We start from the raw sequence: 16804 nt of genomic DNA, 5'->3' as shown, positions 1-16804 counted from the left end.
TAATTCAAAGGATTTTTTTTTTGTTCTTTATTTCGCCTTATACAATTTCTTGTATTAGGAATTTGTTAGTTTTCGCATACTCCTTGGGGTCAGAGTGCAGGGTCAGCCATTGTACAGCGCCCCTGGAGCAATTACAGGTTAAGGGTCTTGCTCAACGGCCCAGCAGAGTAGGATCTCTTTTGGCAGTGATGGGGATTCATACCAGCAAAGATCCTTAGTCTCAGAGCCACCACTCCACCCCTATTAGCTAGGGATGCACCATAACTACTCCTTGGTGCTTGTATCTCTACCATGCCACACTACAGGCACATGTTCTCAATATTAACCTCATGTTATGGCTTTTTCCTGGACACAAAAATCGCAGAAAATTTAGGAGGTACTTGGAATTAAATGCAAGTAAGTTTCAAAACTGAGAGGTGGCAGGAAGTACATAGGTAAGTGACTAGAATGTTCTTTTCTCACAAACAAAATGGGAAGATTATGGTGTTGATGGTGATTGATTTTCTGCCAAGGGCATGTCTCTCATGTCCCCATCAGATTTCCTGGTGTATTTGATCTTTCTGCTCATGTAGGGTTAATTTTGTGTACAAAGTTGATTTCCACTACAGCTTTCACATACTAATTTAAGTTTCAAATATGGCTGAATATGTTTATTTTAAACAACCCTTTAATATTTGAAATAAAATTCAATCTTATCTTAGTACTAATTCAGCCAGCATTTTAGGTCACCTGCTGAAAGACTAGATGCCTGCCTAATCAGGTTTGGGCTACAGCCAGACCTTACATGGTGATGCCCCTAATGACGAAGCAAACACTATGTACTTATTCTAATCTTCTAAAATATATACTGTGATTCCCCCATCTATCGTGGAAGTTACCTTCCAGACCCAAGAGCGAGAGGTGAAAATCTGCGACATAGAAAGATCATATAAATAAACATTTTTTTTTTTTATAGTTTAAGCCTTAAAATACTCCTCCCACACGCTTTAAACACATGTAAACTTGTAATGGCGAGCATCCTTGTAACGCTTTCCTTCCTGAAGCATATCCAGGAGTTTTACCTTCTCCTGAATGGTCAAAGTCTTCCTCTGGTGCTTAGGCTCACAGTTACCAGAAGGCTTAGAAGATGCAAGACTCTTGGGAGCCATCAAGGGTTTAAAACAAAACAAAAAAGTTCACAAAAAGTTTCCTCACAACGATTGGACCACAAGCAAGGTAAGCGATAGGCAGAGAGCTGAGATGCGTCTGTTCTTGCGAGATTACACCACATTAGCAGCAGCCAATCAGAGTCCAAGAGAATGAAAATACCGCTCTGATTGGTTGAGTCTCCTCTTTCGGCCAATAACGGACCTTGTAAGAAATCATCTGGGTACTGTAATACGAAAGTCTATCGTAGTGACTGCTGAAAACCGTATGCTTTGTTATGAATTGGCTGCAAAGTACACTAGAGGTAGGATGTACTTATTGAATTTTTCCACAATATAGCGAGGGTTGCCATAGCTGAACCGTGATACAGTGGGGGATCACTGTATATTGTAAAAATAAGTTTAGATGTACTTAATAGCATCATACCACCATGCCAGTTCACATTGTAAAGAGACTGACAATGAGAGGTCTCCTTTCATTTTACAAATTGTACACATGCCATCTTTTACTCAGATGGAGTGGTGGATCTGAGGCTAGGGATCCCTGCCAGCAATCGGAAGGTTGCTGGTTCAAATCCCATAAACGTCAGAAGAGACTCTACTCCGTTGGGCCCCTGAACAAGGCCCTTAATGACATTAATCTGCGTCCAGCCCTGCCAACAGGTCCTCCATTTTGCAGGGGGTTGATGGCAGGATTGGCACTCCAGCCACTGTAACAAACCTCACACTGTTCAGTGTGGTGCTGAGGTGTCACCCATTGCACGGCTGCACCTGGATCTCAATCGAGGTAGTTCACCGTGTGGAGGGTACGGCAACATGCTGTAATCAGCGCATGCTCCCCAGTCCTCTCTTATCTCTCAAGCTCTCATATAAATTTGACCTGTTTCACTTCAGATACACAGTATCACTAGTTAAACCTCAAATGTAATTAGAGTTATGTCCACTGTTTCAAAGTCTTTCATTTAAAAGAACAAAGCAATCAACACTAACAAATGCAAGTTAGGTGAGGGAGAAATTTCACGGGGAGATTAACAGTTCTCTGAACAATTTAAAGATCAGAAAACTTGTTGCTTATAGACTAAGCTTCTTCGTATTTTTGAATGGTTAACTTGTATCATCATTTATAATAAGTAATCGTGATAAGGAGGAAATAATTAAGGAAAATCTCAATGCAGTCTTTATTATATTCAGTTATTTCCTTTTTGTGCTCATTGAACTTAAAAAAAATGATTACAAAAGCATGTTTATGCAGTTATAAAACACTATGGATACGTGCTCAATTGACGCTACTTCATGACAAAGAAATCCTTTTTCTGAAGGTAATCTAACAATCTCCTCTTGCCAGGAAAAGTAGGATAAAATGTCAAAACACCATCTATTTGATGATGTCATTTTGTAATAAAGATTCCTGTTTGGTGTTTTCAAGTTCAAGTGTGATATCTTTAAAGCAGTTTTCACCCTTGTCTTTTCAAAAAACACGACATGGAGTCATAATGTTTTACAGATGGACCGGAAACACTTGGGTGTGAGTCTTTGGTTGGTACTGTATTGCTGTTACTATTAATTATACTATGCAGACATAACAATAAACTTGACTCACTTAAAATAGAGACATGCCAGTTGTTGTCTTGTAAGGGAATTGCCAAACTCAACAGAAATGTTGGGACACTAACCGGGTTCAACCCATTTAATCGTTTGAAGACTTCAAACAAAACAAGCGCTTGTTGGCATGAGAAACAAAAAGGCTTTGAGTGGAAAATAACCAAACTTCACCTCTGAGCTGCTTTGAATCGGCTTTCTTGAGCTGGTTGGCCTGCGCTGGAGTTCCTGTAGTGTGCTCAGTCCACGAGTCGTTGCCTCCTTCCTGAGGTACCTGGGCTTTATTGGAGTCAGACCGGAAAGGTTGGAGTCGTTTGCCATCATTGGGTCTTTTCCCAGCACTGTGGAGGGAAAAGGAGATGACACAGTTAGCGATAGTGCCCCCTCTCATCCTGAGACAGTGCAACATACCTCAGATGAACATGGAGGGCAATCCGTCAGCAAGTATCCATGACACTATATCAGCCTAATGTCCTAAGATCAGCCATCATTTTCCAATTTTGGGCCAGCAGTATAGTCTGTCTTGCTTTCTAGCCTGCTGCCAGCATTGTGTGGTAGTTTGGGCAGTAAATGGCTTTTCAGTGCAAAGTCAGGAGTTAATAGATAAGACAGGAAACAGAATGATCCATGATAGAGCTGACTGTTATTGTTTGCTTAACTCTTTTAGGGCTGAATATTTTTCCAAAAACTCACTTTTTTCCTAAAAAGAACAAAAAGCAATGGTTTAACACATCAATCAACAAAAATCATTTATTTTTGACAAATGTTACTGTCTTGCATGTTGTATGAGCCTGCATACTAGGCAATTTCACATACGGTGCATCCGGAAAGTATTCACAGCGCATCACTTTTTCCACATTTTGTTATGTTACAGCCTTATTCCAAAATGGATTAAATTCATTTTGTTTCCTCAGAATTCTACACACAACACCCCATGACAATGTGAAAAAAGTTTACTTGAGGTTTTTGCAAATATATTAAAAATAAAAAAAAACTGTACATATCACATAGCCCTTTATCAGTGCAACCTCACGCATGCGATGGCGCACCGGTGCGTCAGATGTGCAAATGCACCTGGAGCGGCTTCCGCTGGGGGTCCGATCAACTGATGCCAGCTCCACACTCTCCTGCTCACCTTCAACAAAATCGGAGTCCGAAAAGTCTCGTACTTGTCCAATTCAGTGATTAATGCGCATAACATCGTCTGCTGAGTATTTTGCTTTCTGTGCTGGCTTCACTCCCTCATGAGATGTCGATGCCATGTTGCCTTTGTTTTACTTTTCGTAACTCATGCACACGCAGGAATTAGATGCTGAGTCAATGAGTCTAACATTCCCACAAGCAAAGAGGGCCTACCTTTAACATAACAGGGAGTTTTGTCACCGTTTACAGCTGATTATCATCATCAACCCCTGCATGTCGACAAAAGTTGACATCCTCCCTAAAAGAGTCAAAGTTCATAATAACTTTTGTACTTTTTCAATATTTATCTAACAACAAATACAACCACTTTAAAATATTAGAATTTCTATAATAAAAAAAACAGACACTGCAGCGTCATTCCCCTGTTCTACAGTTTGTGATGAAGTAAAGGATTTACATGAAACTGAAATCACAGAACCTAGAGTTTCACTTCACAAAAAAAAATTTGCAAAACAAAGCATGTTTTACCACAAGCTAATTTTGCACCTTTACACATATATTTTCATCTCATCTGCAGGTTTTCTTCTCCATGTGCAAGAGCACGACACACTTTATTTGCAGTAAGCGGAAAGGGGGCCGTGGGTCGTGAACACTTTCCTTCATTAGTCAGTCTCCGGAAAGATCCTGACTTGGATCAGCTTGCAGAGTTTGGGAAATTGAGCACAGATGGTGTTACTGCTGACCCCAAATGGCCAGTGCAAGGTGGAACGGGCAGAGTGGAGGCACACGAGACAGATGAGAGTGGGTAGAGCTGAATGGAAGGAGCCATGAGAGATCAGGGAGAGTTGGGAGGTGGCAGGATGATAGATAGATAGATAGATAGATAGATAGATAGATAGATAGATAGATAGATAGATAGATAGATAGATAGATAGATAGATAGATAGATAGATAGATAGATAGATAGATAGATAGATAGATAGATAGATAGATAGATAGATAGATAGACATGGAGCAATGTATCTCAAAAACTTTGAAAAACACAAAACCTCTTGATGAGTTGCGTGTTTCGAAAATTGCAAAACAAATTCAGTGACAATTTCATACAAATATATTTGAAACAAAACTCTCCTATTTTCCTTATCACTATCTACACTCACCTAAAGGATTTTTAGGAACACCACACTAATACGGTGTTTGACCCCCTTTCACCTTCAGAACTGCCTTAATTCTACGTGGCATTGATTCAACAAGGTGCTGAAAGCATTCTTTAGAAATGTTGGCCCATATTGATAGGATAGCATCTTGCAGTTGATGGAGATTTGTGGGATGCACATCCAGGGCACGAAGCTCCCGTTCCACCACATCCCAAAGATGCTCTATTGGGTTGAGATCTGGTAACTGTGGGGGCCATTTTAGTACAGTGAACTCATTGTCATGTTCAAGAAACCAATTTGAAATGATTCGAGCTTTGTGACATGGTGCATTATCCTGCTGGAAGTAGCCATCAGAGGATGGGTACATGGTGGTCATGAAGGGATGGACATGGTCAGCGACAATGCTCAGGTAGCCCGTGGCATTTAAACGAAGCCCAATTGGCACTAAGGGGCCTAAAGTGTGCCAAGAAAACATCCCCCACACCATTACACCACCACCACCAGCCTGCACAGTGGTAACAAGGCATGATGGATCCATGTTCTCATTCTGCTTACGCCAAATTCTGACTCTACCATTTGAATGTCTCAACAGAAATCGAGACTCATCAGACCAGGCAACATTTTTCCAGTCTTCAACTGTCCAATTTTGGTGAGCTCGTTCAAATTGTAGCCTCTTTTTCCTATTTGTAGTGGAGATGAGTGGTACCCGGTGGGGTCTTCTGCTGTTGTAGCCCATCCGCCTCAAGGTTGTGCGTGTTGTGGCTTCACAAATGCTTTGCTGCATACCTCGGTTGTAACGAGTGGTTATTTCAGTCAAAGTTGCTCTTCTATCAGCTTGAATCAGTCGGCCCATTCTCCTCTGACCTCTAGCATCAACAAGGCATTTTCGCCCACAGGACTGCCGCATACTGGATGTTTTTCCCTTTTCACACCATTCTTTGTAAACCCTAGAATTGGTTGTGCGTGAAAATCCCGGTAACTGAGCAGATTGTAAAATACTCAGACCGGCCCGTCTGGCACCAACAACCATGCCACGCTCAAAATTGCTTAAATCACCTTTCTTTCCCATTCTGACATTCAGTTTGGAGTTCAGGAGATTGTCTTGACCAGGACCACACCCCTAAATGCATTGAAGCAACTGCCATGTGATTGGCTGATTAGATAATTGCATTAATGAGAAACTGAACAGGTGTTCCTAATAATCCTTTAGGTGAGTGTATAACCAGACAGTACATAAATGACTAAAAAGTTTATTGGGCTGTTTGGTTTTGTGGTGTCCTTACTGTGTGGAATACAAATCAGGGAAAGATATTTTACTTCCCAAAATACACTTGTAAGGCCATATGGAGTTTTAATATGGAATTTTGAGCTCCATATTACAGGAACTATTAAGCTGAAGACTCATTTCAAGACTGTAGAGGATGAATAGCTATGCATTAAGTATTTTTAGTCCATGGAAACTGAGATTAAGAGAAGAGATACCAGAAATGAATGAAATTATAAAAGGAACTTGAAGGGTGGAGTGGTGGCTCTGCGGCTAAAGATTTGTGCTGGTATCTAGAAGGTTGCTGGTTCAAATACCATTACTGTCAGAAGGGATCCTACTCTGTTGGGCCCTTCAGCAAGGCCCTTAACCTGAATATTGCTCCATGGGAGCAGTATAATGGCTGCTAGAATTATGAAGGGAATTACTCTGGTTGATCAAGATGGTTGTTTTATAATGAGTTAATTCAGAACATGAGAACACAGTTGGAAACCAGTTATGGGGAAATTTCACACAAACATTAGGAAGTTTTTCTTCACACAGAGAGCTAAAAATACTTGGAAAAAGTGACCATGTAGTGTGGTAGACAGTAGGACCTTAGGGACTTTCAACATTCGACTTGATGTTATTTCAGAAGAATTGAGTAGATAGGACTGGCAGGCTTTCTTGAGGTAAATGTCCTGTTCTCACATAGATTGTTCTAATGTTTTTAAGGTAAATTTTTAATCTTTGCCAGATTTGATAGCAAATATTCTTCATGCCTAATGTGCTGCTATTATTGTCTGCTCAAAATTTAGCATTTTATAAAATAAAATCTAAATTCTCTTTGTTTTCTTTTAGAAGTGACTCTTATAGACAGTTTGCAATGCTACAATGACTATAAAACTGCAACAGTGTGCAGCTGGACTGAAACAAGAAGACAACGTGAATTGTTCCCTATGAACCTCTACCACTGGAGTAATGAGGACGATAACGACGAGTAAGAGCTTAACATCTACTTCACCACATCTGTGGTATCAGAAAAACAGAGTTCATGTTAATTATCTTTTTCTTTTGCTGAACAGCTCAATACACGTCATTTAAATGTTATCTAGATTTTTCTTTCCCCTGAAGCCAACAATATTAGCTATTATCTGAGGACATGGTTTATGTCTTATTGACGCTAAGCTATCATTCTTTCAGAATGACTAAAAAAAGGCTTTTTTTCCACTTAAGTTTTGCATTTCGTTACAAAGACTTAAAACCAATATTTATTATGCTTAGTACAGTGTAGTAAGGGCTATGTGGGTGGCACAGTATTTATCCTTCGAGTCGCAGTCGGAGTTTGTACAGAGTTTGCCCTTTCTCTTACAGTATGTTAGTGCCTGCTTCCCCCCAGGAATTCTGCGTTTCCTCTGACATTAGTTAGTTTTCAATCTTACCTTATATTTTTAAGGACTTTCAGAAGGAGCTTTTTATAAACAAACCCCTGTTATTTTACAAAATAAATGATATCTGATTTGAAACACATGTTGGAATTGTAGGCTTTATTTGTGCGTAAGTAAAATAAATGGAACGGAACAGTGAGATAAGAGAGGAAATTCATTTTTTTTTCGTCTAAGTCATTAAGAGACGCACCAGTAAAACTAAACAAGTTTTATTGTGAAACATGACCCTTGCGCAGAACAATACACTTGTCTTAACGTTTCCATAGCTTTTCTGTGCCACTCAGATAAAACGTTTTGCCTTTCTTATGCAACCAGCCTTCTGTACCTGAGCTGATGTTTTCATCATAGCCATTCAGATTTGTGAATAAGTGTGGTGGGTTCATGGGGTCATTTTTGGAGGATTAGGGTAGAAGTGGTATTGGTTTGAATAAACAATTGGATCCTTAGAAGCCCATGCAGTGAAATGTAAGGTGGGATATTGTTGTGAAGCAAACAGGGAAAGGTCAACAGATTAATTTGTCACAAACTGCCACAAACTGGTATAATGTTGACCAGTTACAGGACATAATCAATATGAGTGACCCTGTCAACATCATAAAAAATTGTGCATGTGATCTTTCTGGCATTGTCTTGGACTTTGAATTCCTTTGGTTATGAAACATAGTCATATTTCCAGACGGTTATCAGCAAGAGTGAAAGGGAAGGTCTACAGGCCTGCAGTGAAACCAATTTTGTTATATGAGTTGGTTGCGGTGGTGCTGACCAGAAAGCAGGAGACAGAGCTGGAAGTGGTCGAGTTAAAGAAGCTAAGATGTGCATTGTGTGCGACGAGGATGGACAGGATTAGAAATGAGGACATTAGAGGGTCAACTCAAGTTGGACGGTTGGATGTGTTGGTTGGGACATGTGCAGAGGAGAGGAGAGATGCTGGGTATATTGAGAGAAGGGTGCTAAGGATAGAGCTGCCAGGCAAGAGGGAAAGGGGAAGGCCTAAGAGAAGGTTTATGGATGTGGTGAGAGAGGACATGCTGGTGATGGAGTTACTTACTTATAAATAGGAAAGACGTCAGTTCATTTTTGGCAGGGAATTTTTAAGAGCTGCTGTGTAAAGAGGGTAAAGGCTAAGACTTTTCTTAACTTGCACAAATCACACTTCTTCTGCAATATTAGTTCTGCTTTGCAAATTTTTTCTTTTGTGCTTATTCACCCGTGTAGAGTAGAATTGTCTTCATTTTCCACTGACAAAGACATTCCAATTGTAGATATACACATAGCATAACAGTCAAGAACAGGGGCGGGCAAAGTCAGTCCAGTTTTCACATTAATTCATTTGACTTCATCGTTTCTCGGTGCTAGGATTGCCCGTCTACTCATTACTTCTGTTGATGACCCTTCGGGATGAATTTCTTCAATAAGATTTTGACATAATAAGCCTTCTTTTTTTGGGAACTTAAAGTGAGGAAAATGTAAAAACTTATAAGAGCTGAGAGCGCAGGAACTGCGTCTGTCAAAAGCATTCACACGAATGACAGGTGAGAGGGCCGTGTCTGTGGATGAATAGGGTCGAGAGGAGGGTGGGACTTGAAAACATCTCATGGCCAAAGTCTCGTCTCGCAGAACTTGAAGTTATCTTTTTGAAAAAGTCTCGTCTCGGGATTTCCTTTTATAATAGAGAGACTTGATAGCTGTTGCCTTGTGCGTATCCTCTGCTTTCCTCCTGCGCCTTTCTTCGGTAACCGTGTGTGCCTCCCTTGCCTGGTGCTTTCTTTCTCAGTCGTGTTTCTGTAAAGCCTGATTCTCAGACGCTGCTATTTCAAGACGCCTTTCTCGCTTTTTGACTACCACCAATGGTAGATGGACCCCTGTTACCTGCCATGGATACATCATTCGTATTCTTTAATACTTTTGGTGTTTGGAGGCGACTCTCAGCATGCCTCCAATGCCTTTCTTTGGTATCCTTGTGTTTTGTGATCTCCCCAATGCCTGTTGCTTCCTGTCTGCTCATTTGACTGAGCAACCAAAGTTAAACTGACCACAAAGACCAAAGCCAACCTGACCAATCAGATTTCTTGGAAGGAAAGGTCACACAAACACATAGATGCAGTTAATTTGGATGACACGGTGGCACAGTGAGGAGACCCGGGTTTGCTTCCAGGGTACTTCCTGTGTGGAGTTTGCATGTTCTCCCCGTGTCTGCGTGGGTTTCCTCCGGGTGCTCAATCCTAAATTGTCCTTGGTGTGTGTGTGTGTGTGCCCTGTGGTGGGCTGGCGCCCTGCCCAGGGTTTGTTTCCTGCCTTGCACCTTGTGTTGTCTGGGATTGGCTTCAGCAGACCCCCGTGACCCTGTAGTTAGGATATAGCCGGTTGGATAATGGATGGATGTAGTTAATGTCCTTGGTGGAGATGTGATTTGTAACAGCTATCTTAATATAGTCATTAACATACACTGTAAGCCAAATCTACTATTTTTTTAAGCATTAAAATATTTTTTAGATGCCACTGAGTGTCCTGGTGGCAGAGAGGTTAGTGCTACTGCCTCTCAGCTCCTAATTTCAAACTGTGGCCCAGTCATTGCCTGTGTGTGTCTGTGTGTGTGCACGTGTTGAATTTCTTCATGTATTCTGCTGTTTGCCACATCACTCAGATACAGTAATTGGTGAATAAAAAGTGGCAGTTAGTTTGCGCTGTCATGGACGGGTACCCTGCCCAGGTTGAAACAGATGCTTCCACAATAAGCTGTACCCTCCCTCTGACCACATATTTGAGCTATGCGTTTGAAAATCGAATTAATAACTATTAAAAGCTGGACTCTTATCATTACTATCTCAGTTGGTAAAATGTGGACTTATTTTTTGTAAACCGTTAAACACTGCCCTCTAGTGTGTTCTAGGAATCACTTATGCATTAAATTTCTCAATTTTCCATCCATTTGATAGAGTTTATCACAAAAACATCCACACTCACTCATACGAGGTCACAACAGGAACTCCAGTTAAACCTGGCGGTTTAATTGTAGGGTCCCCATGGTGTTGATCTCGACAGCATTTGGCACAAGACAGGGACCGTTGTTGGACTCATTAAAGGTCAAATTAGAGTTGTGAATCAATTTAAGTCTGGATGTGTTGGCATGAAGGAAGAAAAATGGAGCACTGGGGGAAAAAATACCCACACAGGCACAGAGAGAAGGAATAAAAAATGTACACAGGAATATTTTACATCCCGATTGATAAATGTAAGCATAGTATATGAGGAGAGAAGAGGTTGGAAGTATGTACTGATAACGCATTGCCGCACCCACCACACAATGAACCATCTGGATTGAGACCCGAGTGCATCGGGTGACACCTCGGCACCACACTGGAACAGTGTGAGTTTTTTTGCGGTGCCTGGAGTGCCAGTCCTGCCACCAACCCCAAGTTTTCTCTGTAAGTTGGAGAATCCACTTGCATGGCTGGATGCAGGTTAATGTTATACCCAGGATGGAGCAATTCCAGGTTAAGAGCCTCGTTCAAGGGCTCAACAGAGCAGAGTCACTTCTGGGGTTTATAGGATTCAAACTGGCAACTTAGCCTCAGCCTCAGAGCCAATTCTCCGCCCCACAGCCTCATAGTCTATAACGGTGAGTAAAATATTTATATAATCGGCCATTTCAGTTGTTTACACCCTATACAACAGAACAGGACATTCCCAGTCCTGCTTTATTGAATTTAGGGTCACAGAACACACACAAGGCAGGAGACATACCCACACTAACACAGCACCATTCAAACTGACCTTCGTTTTATTTTACTTTGTTGTGTTTCTGCCACTTAATCAATTTCAATTCACTTTAATTCTAGTTTCCTGTCCCAAGAGGTACATTTGGTTTGTTTTTCCCAGAAAGACCAGCACAGTACGTACATTAAAATACTGCACATAAGAACTAAGCCATCAAACTTCACTTTGTATAAATTATTAAAATGTTAACAGTAAACATAATACGTGCAATATAACATCAAATCAAACCTGTTGTGTCCTTAAGCATTACTTAAGAATGCTTTGAAACCCTTTCAGTTTTTTTTTATGACTCATTGGTACAAGAAAACCCCCACATATGATATACTGTTCAACTCGTCTTGATGTCTGGTTATGTAAGATGTCAAGATTTTTGGGGATCCCTCCTGTTTTTGACCCTCTAGATCTGAAAATCACACATTTGTGGGCCATATTTATGATGAAGAGTAAACCAATAAGTGTGTTCAGCAAAAATTGACCAGAAGGATCTGAGGCCCCATCAACTGACCTCATGTTTCCCCCAATGAAATACAGTTCCAAAACGTCACCAATCTATATATATATATAAAATTCTTTTCACTTTTGAAACGGAAATTACGCATGACCACGCGATATGGAAATTACGTAGTGCGCCCCACGTCGCCCTCTCCCAGCCCTCCGCTCTGGACTCCAGTGCTGAGAGACAGACAAAACTGCCACATTGTAACTTTTTTTTAATTCCCAGTACTGTACTTGATAGTAGAAGTGATGAGGAAAATAGCTTTGCGTCTTTACACTTTTTAACTGCGCCGAGCTGTAAACCGCCTTCAGCAGCGACAGGTCGTAAGAACAAAGTGCACGCTGGGATGCGCGGTTTACTAATCACTTACTGAAAACAAGTACAGTAGTACCTTGAGATACGAGTGCCCCAACGTACGAGTTTTTTGAGATACGAGCTGTCACTAGGTCGATATTTTGCCTTGAGTTACAAGCCAAAATTCGAAATACGAGCCTTCAAAGAGCTTGTCGCCGCACATTCCGAGGAACTGACGACAGAGGAGTTGACGGAACTACAGACGCGACAACATACGGAGGTTCTGCAGGAGATCGGTATCGCGGAGGAGGTTACCTCATAAAGTGAGATAAAGGAAGTGATTGTAATTTGGGAAAAAAGTTTCGAACTTTAAAGAAAAGAAACACCCTGAAAAAGTTACAACTGATCGCGCAGCGGCGCTATTTAATGACACTTGCCTAACGCATTTTAGAAACATTCTGAAAGAGAGGATGAAACAGACCTCACTGGACAGGTTTTTATCGAAAACCCCTGCAGATGAAAGTGAGGAAGGTGCAGGCGAAAAGGGCAAAAATCAGTGAATAACATTCAGTTATTCAGTTCAGCCTTTCTCCACCACCTCCGTCAGCATCTTCAACTCGTCTGATCCCCAAGGTAAATGCCCCACGTTATACTGTACTTAATAAAAACACTTTATTGCAGTACATTCTATTGTATTGTGTTTTTATACAATATTCGTTATTTACAAGTATATTTTTCTTATTTAAAAAAATGTAACAAAAAAATTGCTGTGTTTTTTGGGTGTCCAGAGTGGGTTAATGGCATTTCAGTTCATTCAATGGGGAAAACTGATTTGAGATAAGAGCATTTTGATTTAAGAGCTCGGTCATGGAACGAATTAAACTCGTATCTCAAGGTATCACTGTACACAGAAACACATCGATCTATCCTATAGAAGTGCGCCCCGACTTACTGATATTGAAAAGAAGTAAACAGAAACACTTACTAATACTGAAAAGTAAACAGAAACACGCCGATCTATCCCATAGAAGTGCGCCCCGCGTCGTCCTCTCCCAGCCCTCCTCTCTAGGCTCCAGCACTTAGAGACAGACAAAACTGCCACATTGTAACTTTTTTATAATTCCCAGTACTTGATAGCAGAAGAGATGAAGAAAACAGCTTTGCGTCTTTACACTTTTTAACTGCGCCGAGCTGTAAACCACCTTCAGTGGCAACGGGTCGTAAGAACAAAGTAGACGTTGGGAAGTGCGGTTTAAATTTGAATCACGTGGGATGTGTTGTTCAGACGGCAATGTGAAATTAACACCTTTCAGCCGTCCACCTGTACCGTTGTTGTCTCTTATTTCTGGCGCAAATCCACATTCAACTCATATTTTACAGAAAATTACGAAATACAATTCGTGTTTTCAGATGACATCGTTTGGCAGCACGGCTCCTACCGAACAGTCTACGTTTATGCTGACATTGAAAATACCCCAAAAAAAAATTTATTGGGAAACTTCAGGAACCGTCAACATCGACAAAAAGAGTCAAGTTACACAGAGAAAGTGAGACAGAAGCAGATCGAAAGAGAAGACTCGCTGATCAACGCATACGATAATCACAATTGAGGGCCTCACAAACATCCGAACAACGTGCTGAACAGAATCGGTCGACGGATGCAGTCTTCACAGGCTACCACGTCACACAGGCGTCAGTTGCCTGATGCAAGCCACAAATTCCTCCAGATTCTGCATTTTATTTTTTTCCCTCCCGCTCAGTGAGCGAAGTCACTGGGTAATCTGCTAGTATGATCATTTTTTTGATATCCAATTCTTTACCTATGGTCCCAGCCTTCAAAAAGCCACTCCCAGAAGGTTGAACATCGACAAATTTCAAACCTAAGCATGTAGGGTATTGTTATAGACTATTTCAGGGGCAATGATTACAAACATGGAGTTATTTTTAATTTTTGATCCTTTACTAGGACTCTGTCCTTCTATGGACCTCTTCTACAATAACAAATTTATATTAAAATTGAGAATGTTTAAAGTTTAAAAATCTAAACTGAAAAAAGTCTTTCTGTATGAAAATGAAAACATGTTTGGCATCCAGCATCCATGCCCAGGCGTAATATCTTCTGGCCTTCACAAATATCTGATGAACAAAGGTGACAGGATGCACAAAGAAAGATGGACGTAAGGGTTAGCATACCTGATGAACAATGATTCCTAAATGCATGTCCTGATTGAAACAGATGGATTTACCATTGTGGCCATTTATTTTGCTGTGGTAGTATTTTAGTTTTTCAAGTAGCTGACGCAACTATACCATCCATCCATTATCCAAACTATATCCTAGCTAAAGGGTCACGGGGGTCTGCTGGAGCCAAACCCAGCCAACACAGAGCGCAAGGCAGGAACCAATCCCTGGCAGGGCGCCAACCCACTGCAGGACACACACACACCAAGCACACACTAGGGCCAATTTAGAATCGCCAATGCACCTAACCTGCATGTCTTTGGACTGGGGGAGGAAACCGGAGTACCCGGAGGAAACCCACGCAGACACGGGGGCAACTATACTTGTTCATTATATTTTATACTAGCCACCCCCTGTGGCTCTGCCTGTGTAATAGTGAAACAGGACAATGAGGGCCCTGCCTGGCTCCCTACTCCAGACGTCACGCTTCCCCCTCCCCTCGGCCCGCAGCCTCTGTCTCGGATTAGCATAAATATATCACATCTGCAAGTGAGCTATGCTTCTTAGCACGATGAGAGAAGTCGCAAAATCAACTGGAATGTTCAAGCAAAATCTAGACAAAAGCCCAATCTAAATCAGTTAAGTAGTTCTCTCGTTTGCTAGCTAAGCAGATGTAAGATACCCCCGAGGCTGGTGTGTAAGTGAGGAGTGCCCCGCACCACTCCCCTCGGCCCGCTGCACCTATCTTGGATTTGCGCGAATAAATTGGTACAGCAAGCGAACTATGATACTTCGCACAATGAGAGAGGTTGAAAAATCAACCGGAATATTCAAGCAAGTTATACTAAAAAAGCCCGATGTAAATCCGTTAAGTAGTTTTCTCGTGAAAAGCGGACGGACAGAGAGGATTTTATATATATAGAGATGAAGACCCCAGAATAGGGCACCTTACACTAATAAAAATGAAACCAATATTAAGACTCGACCTGTGATTGACTAGAATGATAAATGGTCAGCCTACAAGTTACCCTGAATAAAATTCATGTAGAAGGCTAACAGCAGTTGGAATGAATGAGTATCTGAACCGGTTGCTTCTTCTAACCTTGAACCTGTGACTTGTAATTATGAACTCAGTTGGTGAGGGAATGCACTCTGCTTTCTGTAATGCTTGCTTACGAAACAGGTCTTTTAAGTTTGACTGTTGGGGCCCTGTTATTTTACTTGTTACTAAAATAAAGAGTAAAAGATCTGAATAATCTAAAACAAAGGTTTTCCTTTATGATTAATCCCTTTCCAGTATTCTTTTGTTTTGCCGGAATACTATAAGGCGTTGTGTTGACATAGTCACTTGTTTTATTTTTATATATTAACACTCATATCCTTTACTCTTAACAGAAAGCAAAGTATTTGCCATCCAACAGAACCTCCTGAGAATATCTCCTCCTCTCTGATTGGTTGGAAGTGCAAAACTCTTTCCTTCTTGTATGCTGCTGGTTTGAAAGATTTTTATGTTTTCAGACCAGACATTCCAGTTGGAGAACCAAAACCTTTCCTCCTCTCAGAAAATGGTGAGTTTACTGACAGAGGTGTGTGTGTGTGTGTCAGGGTGAAGAGCCTGCTATGTGTGTGCATCTCTTGTGTGTTTTGTGTTCATGTTGTGCAGTCAAGCAGTTAACACATATGGGTGTTCTTTGTATTCAGACAGGAGGTTGTGGTGGTCCGTTAGACATTCTCAAATGTATGTTCCTGGCAGATTATGAAACAAAGAGACCAATACTACTGTACATCACGCCTGAGGAGGGTAGGATGACCTCCGTTGGGCTTGACGTTTACTCTTAACAATACAATTCTGTCATTCAGATGTGACAGGAGCTGCTTTGTTGTCTGCTTCACTTATTTATCTGAAGAAATTTGGTCAATGCACAGCTCAAGTTTCAAAAACTAGGACAACTGCCAAAGGCAAGTCGCCATTTCCTGTAACGTTTGACCTCTAGAGTTGTAAATAGACTAGAAGGAAGATGTGCAAAGTCCTTGGAGTAAGAGAAAGATGGCTGGAAGTGAATTCCTAGTAAACAACTACAGTATAAGGAACCTCACTGCCATCAAGCTACTCTATAAAAATGTCATATCTTTCAAGCAATCAATCTTTAACAGCATTTGCAGCATGCAGTGACACAACGCGATGGACTGTGCAGGTGCTAACAAAAACAAAGTACAGTAATTAAAAATAAAAAGCAGCAAGTGTAATAAAATTGAGAAAATATACATTTCTTCTTCTTCTTCTTCTTCCCCTCTGGCTTTTCCTTTGTCCATGGTCTCTC

The 16804-nt window shown here is 41.1% G+C and overlaps 1 protein-coding gene across 1 annotated transcript in view; it reads left to right on the top strand.

The window, feature by feature from the left end:
- csf2rb (colony stimulating factor 2 receptor subunit beta) overlaps positions 1–16804 on the top strand; it is a 76643-nt gene that overhangs the window by 33937 nt on the left and 25902 nt on the right. Inside the window, exons 3-4 of the mRNA XM_039765330.1 lie at positions 7149–7287; positions 15879–16051. Of these exons, the coding sequence (XP_039621264.1) occupies positions 7149–7287; positions 15879–16051 (312 nt within the window). The remainder of the gene's footprint in view (positions 1–7148; positions 7288–15878; positions 16052–16804) is intronic.

Source organism: Polypterus senegalus, chromosome 10 (assembly GCF_016835505.1).
Source record: "Polypterus senegalus isolate Bchr_013 chromosome 10, ASM1683550v1, whole genome shotgun sequence".
Lineage (NCBI taxonomy): Eukaryota > Metazoa > Chordata > Cladistia > Polypteriformes > Polypteridae > Polypterus > Polypterus senegalus.
The sequence above is the reverse complement of the archived record's forward strand: the minus strand, read 5'-3'. Positions and strand labels throughout refer to the sequence as shown.